Genomic DNA, 19338 nt, shown 5'->3' on the forward strand with positions numbered 1-19338 from the left:
AAAATATTCCACAAGGAAATCTACCAAATTTACCTTTTAACTAGTTCAGTCTGATCCTAGTAAGTGTGATACAGAGATGGAATGTATTAGAGGTTGTCTGGCATAATTTGCCTAATGGCAGTCTAACTGCAAGCATGAGGCTGACAAAATCGTCTCTCATTTTCGCAAGGGGTGGCGAGAGAGAAGTGCAAAGGGGTGTTCAGGAAGTGATATATATACTACTGTGAGAGAGTAAAAGTGGGTAAGTTTAGAATCAAACCTTTCTCTTAATTTCTGTTAAAAATGCCATTTATGATGAGCAAATATTATGATTCCAATACAGTAGCTAATTTGTAGCCTATAAATTGAATACACAACAATATACAGTACTCTACATGACTCAATTGCAAAGTATTCTGAGTTTAAGGTCAACCTAAACAGATACTCCTTTCTATGCAACACATACTGCAGAAACACATAACAGCTTATATTTAAAGCCTGGATCAATGAATTACATTTTAGCATGTTACCCAAATATTTATATTATGTTCTCATAATCAGGTCATGATTTTACCTTGAAGCAAGAAACACCTTGATGCATTCAAGGAAATGGCTCAGAAATATGAAAGTTATTTGTTTTCTTCCCACCGTGATAATCACAGTAATATGTGTGGGAACAAAAGCTAAATTGGAGAACATGTGGAGCTAATGAGACATTCTGTTTTCTTCAACTTCAGACATAAATCCAATCTAGACACTCTGGGATACAATGAATCAAGTTTTATTACCAACAACCTTGACATTTATTTTAAATGATACAGGACTTTAGAAAAGTTTCTTAAGGTAGGCTAACTTAATTCATCAGTTCGCAAAGAAAAGTAGATTAATGTTCAGTGACACACCTCTAAACCCCTATGTAACATCATCCAAGACCCAGTATGTGAAAACACTGGTCACTGAGGGTTTTATTCTTGTTTGGACAGTTCAGCTTGGGTACTTGAAGGAGTGAAGATGGTTCAAGTCCATGATCTTAACCACATACAGTACACTACAAACGCAGGAAATAGAAAAACAGAAAATATTACAAAGACCTTGGTTTTGTTTGACTTTGAATTTTGTTATTGTATCTTTAAGTAAATACATCAAGCATACATGTTTTTGAAGACCCTGACTGTTTTTCCTTCAGAAATTCTTAGAGACACTAACTCATCATTTTAATGAGTCATTTGCGTGGTCTTTGTGATTCCAAAACAACACCAAGCAGAGAATCATACTCTGCAGACAATTTTCTATGCATGGGTAAGTGAAATTCTCCTCACAGGTTTGAGGGACAAAACTGATCTTGTATAAGCTGTACCAGTGATATAGCTGGAATTTGAAAGATAAGAATATTATACAATACTGTAATTGGCTAAAGATTTCCTACTTTTTCAAATACTACTTCAGGACAAAGTTACTTCAATAAATAAACAAGCAATAAATGAGTACTAGCAAAGGCCAGTGAAAACGCCTTTGTTAAAAGGGAGACCAGTCATTTTGATGTCCTGAAAACCAATCCTTCATCACAAGAGAAAAAGAATAAAAAGAACCTTGAAAACATGCCTTTTATTCATTGAACGTCCTGTACAGGAATGCCTGACTGTGTCTGGGCAACAGTAAGAATATCAAGCAACCAATTCCTCATGGCCCTTTGAAAAGCACAATGTAAAAATAGTATACAGTATCAAATTACAAAATTACATTATAGTATGCAAGTTATGTGGTCATCTAATTATGTGTCCTCTGAGCAAGTGGGCACCTTGCGATTTTACTCATATATCCATTTTCTGCAACTGATTTATTCATAGAGGGTGCCTTTGAGCTGGAGTGTAATCTAGCAGGCAAAGAATGCAAGATGCAATTATACCCTGGATGGAATAACAGTACATTGCAGGGTGCACACAGATTTAGGGCAATTCAGGGATGCCAATTAACTCAGGCAACATGTCTTTGGACTGTGGGAGGAAAAGGATGCACCAGGTGAGAACACAAAGGAACACAGGAGAATATGCAAACTCCACACATAAGGCTCCACAACCAGAAATCAAATGCAGGACAAAAGAGCTGAGACAGAAACATTAACCCCTCGTTTAGTCACAAATCCTGGGTTTCTAAATTATTTGACTGAATCTGACTTATTTAATCTTAGTACTTTTACTAGCAACTTAAAAAATTGTACTAGAAGAGTCCAGCTTTACAAATTAGTAGTTCATTAGTTCAGCCTATTATACTTTAATGTCAGCTGCACTGTGTAGTACAAAACAGTATATGCTTAAATACTAGGTGAAGTAGTTCACACCTGGAACTTTCCATCTCATGATTTTTTTCCATACTGGTTAGCTCACAGACTCACTAGATCAAAAGATCATCACATCTCTAGTGAATGCTGGTGAAAGAATATCACAAAACTTATTTAAATAGTTCTTAGTGTAATCTAATCCTCAATAACTTTACCTAGTGCAATGCTCTTTTTGCAATATACTGTAGTTCACACTCAAGGCTATAGGTGACCCAGAAAATTGTCACTGAACTAGAAACTTACTGTACATGAACTGCCAACAGGGAGACCTTTGGTAAAGTTTTTTTGGTGGGCTGATTTGAAATAATTTGAAATACAAAGGTGAACCCTAATATTTTAACATTAAATTATAACATACTAGACTCATTAAAAGCATGAGGATATCCCAATTGGATAAATATTACATAAGAACTTGAAATGTAATATAGTAACAAAAATATAAAGTACTGTTAGCTTCATTAACTATTACAACACCTATCTACTGTAGCTAATGTTAGCTAGCAGTCATTTCTTTCTTAAAAGTTGTTGTTAAAGCTAGTCTGACAGTTCGATAATGACAGATATAAAATTAATTCTATTTCATATGCTGTAGCACACTGTAAATACTTTTCTCAATTTGTTTCAAACTATAGGATCATCGTGTATAAGACATGTGACCAATAACTAATTTAAAAGTAGTGTAATAACCAGCCTTACATCTAAAATGTTTTTGTGTTTAGACTTTGACTCCCTGTCTGGCTTCTAATTATTCACATAACATAAGAATGACTCAATATGAATAAAAAATAACATGCCAAGGTGGAAAACAATGTCATTATCTCAAATGCACTTACTGTAACCATTTAACAGACAATTCAAAGATATGAATACCATCTTGAGAAATTTTCATTTCATCTGAATTTTCATTCAGATTGCGTGTTGCATAATTAGTTGTTTACGAATTTAGTTGCTACTCAGAATGTCTATATACAGTATGATGCTTAACATTTAGACCAGATTCCGCTAGAATTATGTGTTTATTATTATTTAGTTAATATTAATCTGTAATTTAAACAGTCGTCTGTTCCCCAAAACTGTGTTGTAGAATAATTACTTGATTTTATAAGTCTGGAACTACAGAGAATCGCTTAGAGTATAAAATGAAGAATACCCCTTGATCAGGTCGAAAATGAAACATGTTCTGGTAGAAACAAAACTCCTCCGAAGCAGAGACTTCATTTATTACCTTTGATTCTTGCTGGCTGACAGTAGACGCTGGTGATTGAGGCAGATCATGCTCTTGTTCGTTTTCCTTTTCTTTTTCTATGTTGTCTTCCTCTAGCATGTTAGCTGGTGGAATCATCTATAGGGTTTTTATAGTTGAAAATAAAACCAGCGGCAGATGCTCCTGTTACGTTCCTCACCTTCTTCGTGGAGTCTCCGTATTTTATTATAATTTTACATACTGGTTCTGAAAGCTGTCCTGGCCCCTGGAACCGTCTGTGAGTCCCAGAACCATCAAAGCATCATCTCATTAAAGTACACCAAAAGGAGGGTAGCCCGTCTTTTGTCAAACTATCAATAGTAAAGGGTTATGGATTGGGAAGTCAAATCGATTATATTTCCGATTAAATAACTTTATATCAATCAACTTTCTTCATACAAAGGTCGACGGGTAGGAAAAAAATAAAGTACAAAAAAACACAAAGCAAACGGGGATTAACACTCAAATTAACAAACCTCAGAAAAAAATGTAACTCAGATCGCAGACTTGAGACTTGTTCAGTTTTTCATATCCCTTCACCAGAAAACTGCTGTTTCTCAGAGCTTTGTCCCTATTGGCATATGCCTCCCACTGCTGAATAAAAGTAAACGGTGTACTGTATCCTTTCACTCAGCTGAGCTGGATTAGAATGATCTGGTTAAAATACGTGAGACTTTTGTTTATGTCTCTGGTATGTCTGACTGACGGCTTCGGAGGGAGGAGTCGCGCTGGATCAGTGCCATCCTTGTTCATCCTACAGTGATATCAACCCCTATTTCATATAAAAGGTCATAAAATAAACGTTAAAATAACTACAGCAACGCGTATTTCTTTAATCGTAGTTCGATTAAGTAAAATATTTTGAAAAATGATAACTCCGAATCTGCGCACATTATGCGGGGCACCATCAGACTTCATTTATCATGTTTGTCATCATGTGCATCTAGGAATGTGAGAAAACATTTATTAAATGGAAAATAAGTTAAAGACACAATTAAGGATACACAACATAAATATTTTAGCATTATTTTGATTAATGCTCTGATGAACTCAAAATCAAACAGAGAATAGTGAGCAATCATTATCTTTTAGTTAAATCATTTAAAAAAATCAGTTTTCATTAATTGCTAAGAACGAAGCACATGGAAGGAAAGTAAACAGTGAATATGGCATTTTGAGGCTGGAGTATCACAAATGGTGAAAACATGACCAAACATAATTAACTTCGGCTTACTTCCGAAGCTGTTTGAAATTTCATATTTTTATCAACTTTATTTTTGTACTCAGTGGTCATATCAGCACGAAACTGTATATTGTCTTTCATGTACTTGTAAAGTGTGTTTTTCTTCATTTGTGAAAAACACACTACACAGTAATTGTAGTCTTTTATCGTAATGAAACCTCTTTTCGTAAAAGGATTCAATAAAGTTAAACATTTGAACCAAATAAGACCTATAAGAAGAAGAACAAGAACAAGAACAAGAACAAGAAGAAAGTGTAATGTATTATTATTACACCCCAACCATTTCAGCTTTGCAAGGGAGCAGTAGCCTTTTCTCGGCAAGCAAAAAGTGCAAGACGCGTCACACCCAGAATAGGACGCCAGTCCATCATAGGGCAAACACAGATACAGACACGTCTGTGTGTACCCGTATGATGGACTGGTGTCCCATCCAGGGTATACCCTGCCTTGCCCATGCTGCTTACTGGGGTAGTCTCCTGCTCTCCTGTGACCCTGAATTGGAAGAAATGGTTAGAAAACGGTTGGATGCTTTACATTATTCTAAATTGAAATTGCAGGGGGGATAAACAATATCCTAGATGTATTGGTGTTGCACCTGGGGGCACAGATGCAGATGGGAGTAGTGATGATTCGTAGAGGAGGAGGTGTTCCACACACTGCTCAATGCTGTTAGCCTTCTTTAGAATACTATTTTTGCAGAGAGGATTTAGCTTGGTCTGATTCACCCCAATGATTTTGTTACTTGTGTTCACTAATCTAGAGATAAATTGTTTTAAATTAATGGCAGATTGTGCTCTACAACTGGCTATCATGACACCCATGCAGGCTGACGTCTATCCTCTAAAGGAGAATTCTTCTGGGATATCACTGCCTTTCAGAATGGGTTAGATTGCCTTGGGAATACTGCAGAAAAACAGAAACAGCATTGAAGGCCATACCTTTCATCACAGCACACAGCAACACTCTGCTCCGATGTCCTTCAATTTCAATGCAAACTGGGTAACAGTTAAGATACTGGACCTCAGCAGATAAAACAATATAAAAGCCTACCAATGGATTTCTTTTAGAATTATAAAATATTGGCCTTGAGTCACTAGGATAATGGTCTCTGTTCAGTGATAGATAAGACATTCTCGTACCACTCAAATGTAGTTAATCTTCTTCACAATACAAGTCTGCCTCAAGGTAAATATGATTAATTTTATTGCATGTCTTCATGAATCTTTCTTAGAATTCTGAGAGAGTGAAAATAGCTGAAACATGATTTTCTTTTTATGTTTGTAATCTGTAATCATGTATAAATTGGAAATGCTGGAAACTTTTAAAAGCAGATAAATCAGAGTTTATTTACCTACACACACAGAGGGGACTCTGTCCTAATGTTTCTAGTAATGTAATTATGTCTCTAATGATTTTCTTCTTTATTAGTGACCAGTGTCTCCTATAAATGTGTAAATAATAATATAATAGGAACAGTTTTAGAATTTTTTAAAAATGTGGTGTTTTATTTATTGAAAAATATATTTGTTGAATTTAAGGATTTACAGATCCAGCCATTCAAAATGCACAGTACAACCCCATACCACGTGCAATTACCCACAGTTCACTGCGGTGTACCGTGGTACGTGATTTGGCTGGCCAAAATGACTGACAGGGGCACTCGTGGTGCATTGGTTGTTAGTGAAAGGATGTAATCATTTAATCTCTTTACTGTGCATGTTTTAATACACTTAGTATTGAATATTTATATGGAATTTGACAACTAAAGGGAAATTTGAGTAGCTGAGCACAAAAAGAAGAGAAGCATAACACATCTGAAGGTCATAAACGATATTACTTTAGGAACATAAACATATTATGTCAAATGTATATAGCTGGTATTGGTAGTTAAATAAAAAATACACACCAGTATTCCACTTTCTTCCTTAACATTTTAAACACCAAAGTCTTTTATTTGGTTACATACTGTAGTTTTTTTGGAAAAGTTTTTACGTGCTCCTTCTGACTATATTAAGTTTATATACTTTGTAAAAAGTTATAATATTTTAACCATATCTTCAATCTGCTACTGTACTGCCACTACAGTATAGCTTGTGGGAAATACATTTGTCCTGCATCAAAGTTAAATCTGTTCAGAGCACCCTACATTACAAATTCCTAGCATTTCATTTTGACCTGAAGACCCTCACGCCTGAAGAAGGCTTCACAGATGAAACATTGTGTTTTCTCTTCTCTTTTCAGCATGGAATAAACCTATTACTTGTTCCTTAACAATGACAACATTGCATGCTACTGAAAATTCCTTCCCATCCCCCTGAATTGTTCTGTTCTATTCTATTCTACTGTCATGACCGCCAGCCAGCAGAGATCAACCCACAAAAGAGCCAACCAGTGCCAGCAGCGGGGTCATAATAACAAGTGCCACCGCACGTGATAATCCATCAGCACACGCTCTACCATGCGGCAGGCAGCGCTATTTAAACCATCTAAACTCGCTTCCCGTTGCTCAGTACTAATTCCTCTCCTGGAGAGCTCTTACCTCGCCTTTGTTTGAACCCCTCTTGCAATACTTCTCCCGACTACTGAGCCTCCATTTGCTTTTTGACTACAAACTTGCCTGGCGATTTGGTTTGTACGCCTGTCTCAGTATTGTTTGGTTTCTGAACGTCCTTTTGTCTTTTGACCACGAACTCACCTGACGATTTGGATTGTATGCTTGTTTCACTATCTTCCCTCTCCTTCGTCTGCATAGGATCCTCATACCTCATCATTGGGATTTGTTACATCTACTGAATATAATAAGACAGGGATGTTGACAGCCCAAGCCTTATGGAGCTGCTTTACATAAGGTAGCTGCAATGGAATATACTATCTAAACCATTTTTTACAGCTTTTAAAGTCATGCAAGTTTTGAGTTAGGCAGGAACACGTCATTGTACAGTATCTTATTTTTTATTTCATAAAAAAAGGTATCAACAATCAACAAGTCTCCTCTATAACTCTTCAGTTTACAGAGAAATTCTACCAGAGCCTCACAACATCGTCCAGTAATACTCTTCTTGTGTCTAATTCTTAGTTTAGCAGAATTTGAGCTACAGTATATGAATATAATTATATCATTATTTAAGTAGATAAGCAATTCCATATTATATTCCCTATTAATCAAATTCTAAAAAGTATGTGGTTTTTTACTGCGATAACGAACATAAGTATTCACAGAAAAGGTTAAAACAATACTTTATATACAAAGTATATAACTTAATATAGTCCGAAGGAGCACATACTGTAAAAATATTTCCAAAATAACCACAGTATGTAACCGAATGAACGACTTTGATGGTTAAAATGTTTAGGAAGAAAGTGGAATACTGGTGTGTATTTTTTTAAAAAACTACCAATACCAGCCATATACAGTTTACATAATATGTTTATCTTCCTAAATTAATTTTGTTTATGAGCAATCTCCGGGAAACCATTATAGGCATGGTGAATCGGAGATTCTCAAAACTTACTTTGCATGATTGGAAACGAATACATGATGGGATCAACGAAATGCTTCGAAGAAAGAGGTGCTCTTTTCCTCTGGTTTAACAGTCTGTGCAGCAACAAAACAATCCATTTAAACAAGAGAGTGTGGTGTTACTTTTTATCAATGAAAAAATAAAGTTAAACTGATGCAGACGGTTACAAAGAAAGCGTAACGCTGTAAAAAGAAAGTGTAACGGTAATACATTGAACTTACGGCCTATGGAAGGTCATTCATTATTCATACTATTAGTAATATCTTTTGTAAGACTTTGATGCATAAAATATTTCAGCATAATTAAACTATTTATGATGAAGGTGTAAGGTTGTATACTTTTGTCCAACTGAGCAATCTTGCTTTTATAAAATATACCGACTTTTTAATGTTTAATGGTTAACATGCTGTAATTCACAGTTTACAATTATTAAAAGTCTAAAGAGTATATAACTTAAATTCTTAATTGGAAAAAGATTGTCCCTCTGCAGTGACCGGGATTCGAAACTGGGCGTTTTCTGGTGACAGCTCAAATGCTGTATATGAGACATTAAGCTTTATTAGCTCCACCTGCTGGTTTTACCAGGTGCTTCTGGATACTATTATCATAACCTAATTTGCATGCAGTATAATGCGCCAAGCCTACTGCATTTTAACACAGCATACTTCGCACATTTTGAATGGCTGAATTTGTATAAAGAATATAGTTCAAAACAGGCATTTCATACAGACACTTCTTGTCTTCAAAGAACTCAGTTTGTATGTACAGTATATGAAATGACTACTTAAAGGGCTAAGTAAAGGGCTTTAAGAACTATCTAGTAATTTACACGTCTGTTTATGTTGTAAAATTATAATGTAACTCTAAAAAACATTATATAAGGCTGGGCTGTCACTGTATATTGCTTAGAGAGCAGGAATGCATAGTTGTGACCTTGTTTATGTTTACATGGAAAGAAAAACAAGTGTGAATAAACATGAGCTCTTGCTTATATAATCATTAAACTAAGCTTTTATCTAGTTTAAAATAGAGACTTAAGTGTAAGATGTTTTTTTTTGTTCATATCTCTGAAGTCAGAGTGTGTCTTCTGGAGTGTGGATCAGTATATTTAATTTAGTACTAAATGTTAAATTGCTGATCCCTGGACCAGTCTACTGAAATTAAAACCAAGACTTAGAGTTCCTGTCACTATCACCCCTTTTAAGATATATTTTTAAATACATTTAGAATCAACTGATATATTTGTCATACCCATCTGATATGTGGAATTAGTAATTGTGCATTTTTCACATCTTGTCTTGAGGCTACAAACTTGAAATGAATTAAGACTGCTTCAACGCACTTGTCTTTTCATACAGTATATCCAAGGCTATGTACAGTAGCACTGTGCAGGAGATATGGCATCAACAACAGAAAATGTGTGTTCCTCATTGACAGAACCTTGACCTTGCAAGCACTCGGCGAGTTACAGGGATTACCTGCAGCTATGTAGCCTGTAGTCCTGGTCAACTCAACTATTCTCACTGTATTGTCAAAGGCACTTGGCCAACCCATTCATAGAGAAACCCAGTCACAGCTGACTGACATAACCTAGGCTGAAAACCATGACAACTGGCACTTGGGCAAGATGCTTTGTTGGTGTTTACTTGGAAACCACCTGAGATGGCAGAAATTTGAAAGAAGCTGGATTCTTCTCCTGTCTCTTACCTAGCTATGAAGAAAAAGAAAGAAAGGTCTGTGGCAATACTGATTCCTAAATTGCAGCAATAGCTGATAATGTAGATGCTTAGATGATTACTACTCAGAAGCTGGTGTCTAAACTATATTTGGGTCAATTAATAATGCCCAAGTAACAAATTCTGGAGTGCAAGGTCATTGAACAAAAAGATTGTTCAAGGCAAAAACAAATATAGGAATTTATCTTAGTGGAGGTCACTTACCCTAAGTGGTTTCTAGTAGATCCCGCTCTAGTTTCTAAGCAGGATAGTAGATTAATCATTAAGAGGTTACTGTACATAGGGGAAATATGCTGTATATGAGATCACTATTCTGAAGACTACAACAAGGCCCAGATTATTATTTTCAAGTTTCTCCAGTACATAAACAGAGCTCTTTTCAAAGTAAAGTAGGCAGTACAGCCCCCTTTGCTTGGCAGAAGGACTCATGCACTTCTATCCACGTCAGTGGAAACAATCTTCACACAGCTGCACACTCTTCTAAATTTAGAGCTTCGATTATTCAATCAGAGACCAGTGACACCATGCAAGAAAATGCATAGGCCAGTATTGGGAGGGGGGAGTCTGTAACACGGATGTCAAGGTGAATACAAACGATATGGAGGGACAAAGGGAGAGACAACAGAACACTACCACAGGCAGCACATGGTACTGGCCTATAAGAACCCATCACAACATACACACACATTTTCTAATGTATTATTTAGAAGCGTGTGCTGTACAAGTGTTTTGAATCTGTGTGTGTCAGTCAATGGAATGTGTACTGATGATGTCCTTTTTCTTTTCTTTATGCATCCTGTTTTGCTGGGAATGTTCTTCATGAGAGTATCCTTGTTTGGTGTGAATGTGTTGTGTATGTCCATTCCATGCATTATCACACTGGATTACAGTTCAGTAACAAGCCAGCAGAGATGTGTCTGCTCAGGAATATCTGCTCAGTATTTTTCAATGATTTTATTAACTTTATTCTTTTTCTTTTACCTACAGTGGCATCTACCTTGTGCTTATTCCTCTGTTAATGTTTAGAAGGGGTTTCTATGGCAGATGTGAATTATTTATTGTAGTTTTCTGACTGAGGAGAAGTGCACTGGTGCTTCTGCTTCTTTTTATGACCCTCCCAACACATGCTTCCTCTCCTCCCATTTGGGTTATCTCTTTGGATGGGGATTATTTTTCTTTGTTGTTTTGGGATGGGGGACGGAGGTAAATTTAAAAACTTTATTCAATATATTAATATATTAAATCAATATATTAATTAATTGTTGACATTGAGTTTGGTTTTTAATATGTACAACTAATGTTTCGATTTTGTTATGGAACGTGTATATGTACAGTATATTCTCCCAACAAACATACTATCTATTTGGAGAATAGATAGAAAAGTATTTTATTTTATTTTATATAGAAAAGAAGGTGTGAGCCTGGTCAGTACCTGTATGGGTGACCTCCTGGGAAAAACTAAGGTTACTGCTGGAAGAGGTGTTAGTAGGGCCAGCAGGGGGCACTCACTCTGCAGTCTATGTGGGTCCAAATGCCCCAGTCTAGTGACAGGGACACTATGCTGTAAAAAGGTGCTGTCCTTCAGGTGAGATGTAAAAAAAACACTAGGTCCTGACTCTCTGTGGTCATTAAAAATTCCAGGGCATTTCTCGAAAAGAGTTGGGGTGTAACCCCAGTGTCCTGACCAAATTTCCCATTGGCCTTTACCAATCATGGCATCTATGAAATGGTGTCATCACTCTGTTCTCCTCCCCACTGATAGTGTGGTGAGTGTTATGGCGCATTATGGCTGCTGTCACATCATCCAGGTGGATGCTGCACATTGGTGGTGGTGGAGGAGGAGAGTCCCCATTATCCGTAAAGCGCTTTGAGTGGAGTGTCCGGAAAAGCACTATATAAGTGTAAGCAATTATTATTATTATTATTATTATTATTATTATTATTATTATTATTATTATTATTATGTTGTCATGATACTGGACTTTCATTTGAGACAACAAGATGTTTGTAGAATTTCTAATAAACATTCTAATAGGAAATTAGAAAAATATATTTATAATAAACATATTATAAATATTATATTAAGCGGAGAGAAAAAAAACAGGTGGGGCTTCAAAAGCCTTTCTTTAGAGAAAATTCTACTGTAATTACCTGATATTTGTATAAATCACATCTTAGGAAAATTGCTGAATAGGAAACTAAGTTGGATATTCTGGAGCATGCTAAACAACGTTTCTTTTGTTTCTGAGTACACTGCATTGGAAATTAAACCTTATTAGAATTGAATTTATTCACTGCTAAATGTATTCTTGAATTTCTTCTACTGTACATGGATCTAGGCAAAATTATTATTTTACAGCAATTGGCCTAGCCAATAAGTAGCTTTGAGACTCCTCAGGACTCCTCTACTTTTGTAGATATTCAAGCAGAACAAGGTGAATTTCTGTCAGATCCTGTAAATATAAACTTCACATTTCGCATGTTTAACTCAGTTAGGACATTCAATTTTATCAGGGTACCTACTGGAGACTTATTAAATCTCTTTATGTGTCTTTAAGTCTTTCTCCTATATATGCAACTGTATATTTGCTTAAACTAGTTGCCCAGTTATCAAAAATATATAAAGATATTTTGTTTTATTTAGACTTGTTTGAACATCAAGCTGTATAAAGTGTTATGACACTGCTTATAGGCTTATATGACCAGACTAGTTTTTTTGAATCAGATTAATTAAATTAAGTCTGTCATCTTAAATTGTTCTCTGCAGACATTGTGTCCCGCTGTGCCATTGTGTTATAAGATGCATAGAAAGCATTTAGTCAGCATCAATGGGAATGCTTATGATTGGTTCTGGATTATTTGGACTTGGGATCAGGTTTTATTTATATGAAATGTCTCTCTCTTAGGTTATTAGTACATTGCACTGTGGGAATTAAATTCTCTACCCTACATCATAAAAGCTATTCAGATTTTTTAAAGAAACTTAATACCTTTATTTTTGTTTTGTATGTTTTAACCTTGGCACTTCTGCCTCTGGCTGTTTTTGTTTCTTTAGCATAATAATAAAAAACAATTTTATATAGCACATTTAAAAGTAGCATCTCAAAGCACTTTACAATAAGAGAAGGCCCTGTCACTCATGGATTTTATACGAGCTTGGGGGACGTATACAGTAGAAGACCAGAGCCAGGTGAGCAAAGGTTTTGAAGTGTGGACTAGGCAGATAATAAAACTCTGATACTGTAGGTACTGAGGTGTCTAGTCTTGTAGAGCCTTATAGGTGACCATGAGGATTTTGAAGTCATCTCAAAACCTGATAGGAAGCCAGTGCAAGGACTCCAAGACAGGTGTAATGTGATCATTTGTGTACAACCTGGTCAGGATTTTGGCTGTCAAATTTTGAACATATTGGAGTTTGTTCAGTGTGGATTTACAGTAGATACCCTGGTGAATAGGGTGTTGCAGTGATCTATTCAAGAAAAGACAAATGTGTTGACTACTGTTCTGCTACAGTCAAAGACAACCTAGGACAGAGCAGTGATTAGCTGAAGTCCAAGCACAGATCTCAGGGTGGTACTCTGGATTTTTACAGAGAAGCAGAGAGTAGCTTTGAGGGTGATATAAGAGAGATCTGGGGCAGGCAGATTTACAGCAAGACCTGAATGATGCAGTGGGAAAAATGCTGTCTAATACCTACAGCAAAAGTCTTAAGGTAGCAAGACAGGGGTGGGTTGTCTGGATGAGATGAGGTTCCCAGTGGAAAATAAAAAGAAGTGAACTGGCAAGCTGAAGCCTCGGAAAGAACATCTGTAAAAACGGATTGGCCATCAGAGGAAAAATGAGTGAGAATTTTTTTTTCACTACGCCCTGAAGAGTTGTAGCAGAGAATGTACAGGAAAACAGACTGAAGCATATACTTGCATGAACGCAAAGTAGCTCAATGTACTGTAGGAATATCAACACAGTGGAATGAACAGCCTTAAATATACAGCTAATGAAGTGGATTAGGACTCTTATTGACTGCCAGACTGAAAAATTGTTGATCTAATAGAAAGGTGTCCCAGCCTTATTGTACGGGCTCTGTTGAAGCCCGTATGAATCTTCGGGTTGCCCCGGTAACAATGGGATGCAAGTCAAGTAGGATGCAACAGAAGGATGCAATAGCATGACAATAGCCTAGTGATATTGCTGAGATGGAAAAATGTTTTTAAAATATTCTCCACATGATGGTCAAACTGGTCAAGCCAGGATCAAATGTTGTAAATTTAGGATCCAATTTATACTGGAGTATTTTTTAGATACCGTATTTGTGTTTTGATGAATAACTGAATAATTTACAAACCATTATCAGAAGCCATGATATGCTGATTCAGTTATTTTAATAATTACAGCAATATGAGCTTGCTGGTTCTTCTTTCTTTTTATACTTGCATATGTGTTCATCATGTGCTTGGGTATGGCATAACCTGGGAACATGGTTGTCTAAGCACTCAAGACATAGTCTATTTGACATCAGTGGCAAAACAAAGGGATTGGCTTCCTCTGTCTTTTTGGCAATACGTACTATCTGCAATAATGACCTGAATGTCATAGATGAGGTGTTTTCCTGTGTATGTCTGTGTATTATTGGAATGAGAGATATTAACTGTTACAACAAAGTACACTTGCCAGAGGAGGACAATAATTTGGATCTCCCACAGCTAAAATGATGTCAGTACTGCATTGGGAGCCTCACATTCTCCCTTAATCATTGGATCCCCTCCTGTCTGGACATTATTTTTACGAAACAACTTGGAATTGTGCTGCTGTTGCTGTTCTTTAAAATAATTTCCTTACAAATTATAATAACAACCTTATTAACCTAAAGAACTGTCTCTCAAAGTTTCAAGTTTTGAGATCTTGCTTTAAAATCCCTTGCAACTGAAATGTTAAAAAATGTTATGTATCCTTTTTAATGGCTGGTCTACAAAACTCCAGAGAGACTACCAGACTACACAGACTACCAGAAAACTGAATGACAAGAGTTAATCACAACTGGATCCAAGGCTTAACCTGCTCACTACATAAATCAGTCTTATAGATGATGTATCACTACTGAGTGAAATAAAATGTTCAAGTTATTCCCAAGGAATAACATAATTTGTAAAAATTAGTATTAGATCAGTTGAAGAAAACAAATCCTTTCAAAAGAAATTTGTTGACACTAGTTATGAATACAGGTGAAGGCCACAACAATTTGTCAAAAAAAGGCAGAGAGCTGTGGATAAAATAAATTAATGGAAGGAGGCAAAAATACACCAGTCAAACAAGTAATTTTCTGTTCACTTACAGATGCAGCAATTCAAGCGGGATACACTGCAGTAAAACGCATCGGGTGTGTCGCATCACAATGCTTCATAATGTGTCATATCGCATCATACTGCATAATACTGCAGTCATGATAATAGTATCTGGAATCACCGCCTAGTGGAGCTAGTAAAGCTTAACTTATCATGTACAGCATTTGAGCTGTCGCCAGAAAACGCATGGTTTCAAATCCCGGTCACTGCTGTAGGAGAATCTTTTTCCAATTAAGAATTTAAGTTGCATACTCTTTAGACTTTCAATGATTTTAAACTGTGTAATACAGCATGTTCATTATTAAACATTAAAAAGTCGGTATATTATATAAAAGCAAGATTGCTCAGTTGGACAAAAGAACACAACCAACCACCTTTATCATAAATATTTTAATTATCCAGAAATATTTTATGCATCAAAGTCTTTACGGAAGATATTACTAATAGTATTAATAATGAATTATGGTATTTTTCATTAACAAAAAGTAACACTACAATACACCACCATAAACGTTATTCATTTAGGAACATAAACATATTATGTAAACTGTATATTGCTGGTATTGGTAGTTTAAAGAAAAATTACACACCAGTATTCCACTTTCTTCCTAAACATTTTAAGCATCAAAGTCTTACATGTGGTTATTTTGGAAATGTTTTTATGTGCTCCTTCTGACCATATTAAATTTATAGAAAGTGTGTGATACTACTATTTGAGCTACAGTACATGACAATAATTATATAATTATGCATTTATTTAGATACGCGATTCCAAATTATATTCCCTATTAATCAAATTCTAAAAGTATGTTGTTGTTTACTCCGAAAACGAGCGTATTCGCAGAAAACATTAAAACATTAGGACTTTTCACAAAGTACATAAACTTAATATTGTCAGAAGGAGCACATAAAAACATTTCCAAAATTACCATGTTGTAACAGTGTAGCGGCGAGGCTTATTAATAAGGCAGAATTAAGTGTTTCTGAGCTTTCCCAAATGAGGCCCCATTTCTCTGTTCATCTCTGTGGTGCAGCCACAGAGAAACTATTCATGCAGGCTGATTTTAGGTTTGATAAGGACAGCTCCCAAAGGGGGATGCACTTAGCTAAGCCTGGCTATCATGATCAATGGTCATCCATTGGCGCCTATCTGTCTAGGGAGTGCCAGATGGACATCTGGACTGCATTCCTCAGTATCAGGAGTAAGTGACTCATATCTCACCTTGATCAACCAATCCGGGACTGGTAGGACCGAGTAACCCACGTGGGACTCTGATGCCCATGGAACTTTTAGCCAATGAACGAGCTGAAGTTCCTCCAGGTAAAAACAGGCAACACAGAGAGCCTGAAAGATTCAGTAAGATTCAGAAGTAAGATTCAGTAAGATTCAAGAGAATTCTATGGACTTTTCTAAAGGGAATTCAAAGGAGAATTCCAGGGCAGGACGGCCCAGGAGCAGAAGGCTCCCAAGGGCAGGACATTCTCGCAGCGCGCCTCCTGACCATCCTGTGACTCAGCCCGGACAACCACAGAACAGCCAATGTGTCCGAGTGCCAGAACTTTCCTTTGTTCTAAGAGTCTAGAGCGGAGGTTGCCAGAGAGTAACCAGAGGATCCACCCGAGGTTAGCACCAGCAGCAAGCCTCGTGAACAGGTCGGAACTGTGGAAAGCTGAATCACTATTCAGAACTAGCTCTTCATCAGGAACGAACCGGTCCTCTTCCTGACTTGCTGGGACCCACAGTCATCTTTTCTCCTGTGCGCAAACTTTGCTAGTTAAAGCCAACATTAACTAGCCGGCCAGTGAGCATCTGCAGCGCACCGTCGCAAGCCGCACAGCACAGCCTGGCACCGAGCCAGAGAGCGCGGATTGGACAGCAACAGCCTGCAACTGTTTCTTTGTGCCCGCAGGAGATCTGAATCCCCAGGGATTGGATGAGTATTCAACTTCACTGCATTACAGCTCGAGAATTCAATTGTTATCCCAACCAGTTGATATCAATTTAATTCCTAAGAGTTATGTACTTGTTTTGAGTATCTGATGTAGAAGTTATAACCAAGTGCATTTACGAAACGGTCTTAATGAATGATATACTGAACGTATGTCCTCTTGATATATGTAACTCTTTGTAACTGACTGAATATATACCTTTTGTATTCTGATAACCCTCTCGATAAGATCTGTTAGTTTTATATGCATATTCTATGTATTAATAAATGTATCCTCGTGTATTAGTACCTGTGTGTGTGCATTGTTTGAGTTATGTCGCATGGTTGGATTCTAAAGCCATCAAAAGAATCAACTTTGTGATTTACTGCTACAATTAATAATTGTCTCAGTAAATGCCCAAACCCTACAGAACTGGTGCCTTCAGAGAGCCACTACATTTACATTTTGGCTATGGCAAGATTACAACAGAAAGAATAAGGTTCTGGATCTCTAGATGAAGGTAAACAGATGAGTTTATTGCATGCAAGGAACAATAAAGCCGAAGTCTTGTTTCCTGCAAGAAACAACAAAAGTATTGTTCAAAGTGCCGGTACAAACTTTCAGTTTATATAGGGTTTTCCTGATGCTTCTGATGTCACTCGTTATTATGGTAAAGGGGGGGTCATGGTGTTCGGCCAGTTAACAGACCCTGGCCAAATGGTCAGTTAAGATTACATCCCCAGGGGGTTTTCTAGCTCTCCTAGCTCGCATCTGGAATCCTTATCAGTTAACCCCCTTTCCTGCCATAAACTCCAGCTTGTTGCTTAGAAGTCTAATCTTCAGGCAGAAAGAAAGGATTTAATTTAACCCCATCTTCACATCTTTCTTCAACCACATGTAAGAATTTGATGCTTAAAATGTTTAAAATGTTTAGTGAAGAAAGTGGAATACTGGTGTGTATTTTTTCTTTAAACTACCAATACCAGCCATATACAGTTTACATAACATGTTTATGTTCCTAAATTAATGTCGTTTATGATCATCAGACACATTATGCTCCTCTTCTTTTAATGCTCAGCTACTAAAATTTCCCTCTAGTTGTAAAATTCCATATAAATATTAAATACTTAGCGGATTAAAACGTGCACGGTAAAGAGATTAAATGATTAAATCTTTTCACTAACGACCAATGCACCACGAGTGCCCCTGTCGGTCATTTTGGCCAGCCAATCACGTACTGCGGTACAACGCAGTGGCTTATGGGTAGTTGTGTGCAGTACGGGTTTGTACTGCGCATTTTGAATGGCTGCATCTGTATGTTTTATGAATATACAGAATACAGTCTCATTCCTATGGCATGCATGTAGAAAGATCCACATTTTCCATCTTGATCTTCTTTTAGCACCAAAGTCTAGAAATAAATCAATGTACTAAGGTGTCCATTGGAGCCTGGCTGTGTCTGGAATTCAAATTTCAGAAGGAGAGCTAAGAATTTAATAAATAGCAACGATATCTTAAGTAAGCAATTATCATCTGGGTCTTAACATTCTCCATTCATTCCCTATGCATTTTATTTTCCACAGGACTAACCATTATCACTTTTATTCATACATGTGTTTCTCAAATATCACCAAGACAGAAATTAAAAAGTTTTTTAAAAGATTTCAAATTTAAACCTAGTTCCAAACTGTCATCAAGGTTGGTTAATGAGTAGTGGTGTAAATAAAATAAGATGAACCAATGGGTGTACCATGAACTAATTAAGGCTTTTATACTTTTTAATACATACAGTATGTTAAAATGGTTTCAGTGTGTATATATTTGTAATGAATTATATGCATCACCTGTTAAAATACAGCATTAGCTGCAAAATGATTTATATAATTTGGTGATGATTTAGAGAAGCAGCATGAATGTGAATTAATTAGGTTAACAACCCTTTCATGGCAATTAGGGAGTGTACTGTGAGGTTGCTATCAATATTTATTCTCTGATTTTCTCCTGAGGGAA

General features: G+C 36.5%; 1 protein-coding gene across 3 annotated transcripts in view; it reads right to left on the bottom strand.

The window, feature by feature from the left end:
- stac (SH3 and cysteine rich domain) overlaps positions 1 to 4262 on the bottom strand; it is an 87957-nt gene extending 83695 nt beyond the window's left edge. For 2 of the 3 annotated variants that reach the window (XR_015925729.1, XM_088601516.1), the window contains exon 1: positions 3543 to 4261. Coding sequence is in view for 2 of the 3 variants with exons in the window: in XM_088601516.1 (XP_088457642.1) it covers positions 3543 to 3659 (117 nt within the window). In the remaining variant the exon portion in view is untranslated. Of the gene's footprint in view, positions 1 to 3542 lie in introns of all 3 variants that reach the window. The other variant, XM_088601517.1, reaches the window with a different exon arrangement.
- Positions 4263 to 19338: the final 15076 nt, after the last annotated feature.

This window comes from Lepisosteus platostomus, chromosome 12 (genome assembly GCF_059453375.1).
Source record: "Lepisosteus platostomus isolate fLepPlt1 chromosome 12, fLepPlt1.hap1, whole genome shotgun sequence".
Lineage (NCBI taxonomy): Eukaryota > Metazoa > Chordata > Actinopteri > Semionotiformes > Lepisosteidae > Lepisosteus > Lepisosteus platostomus.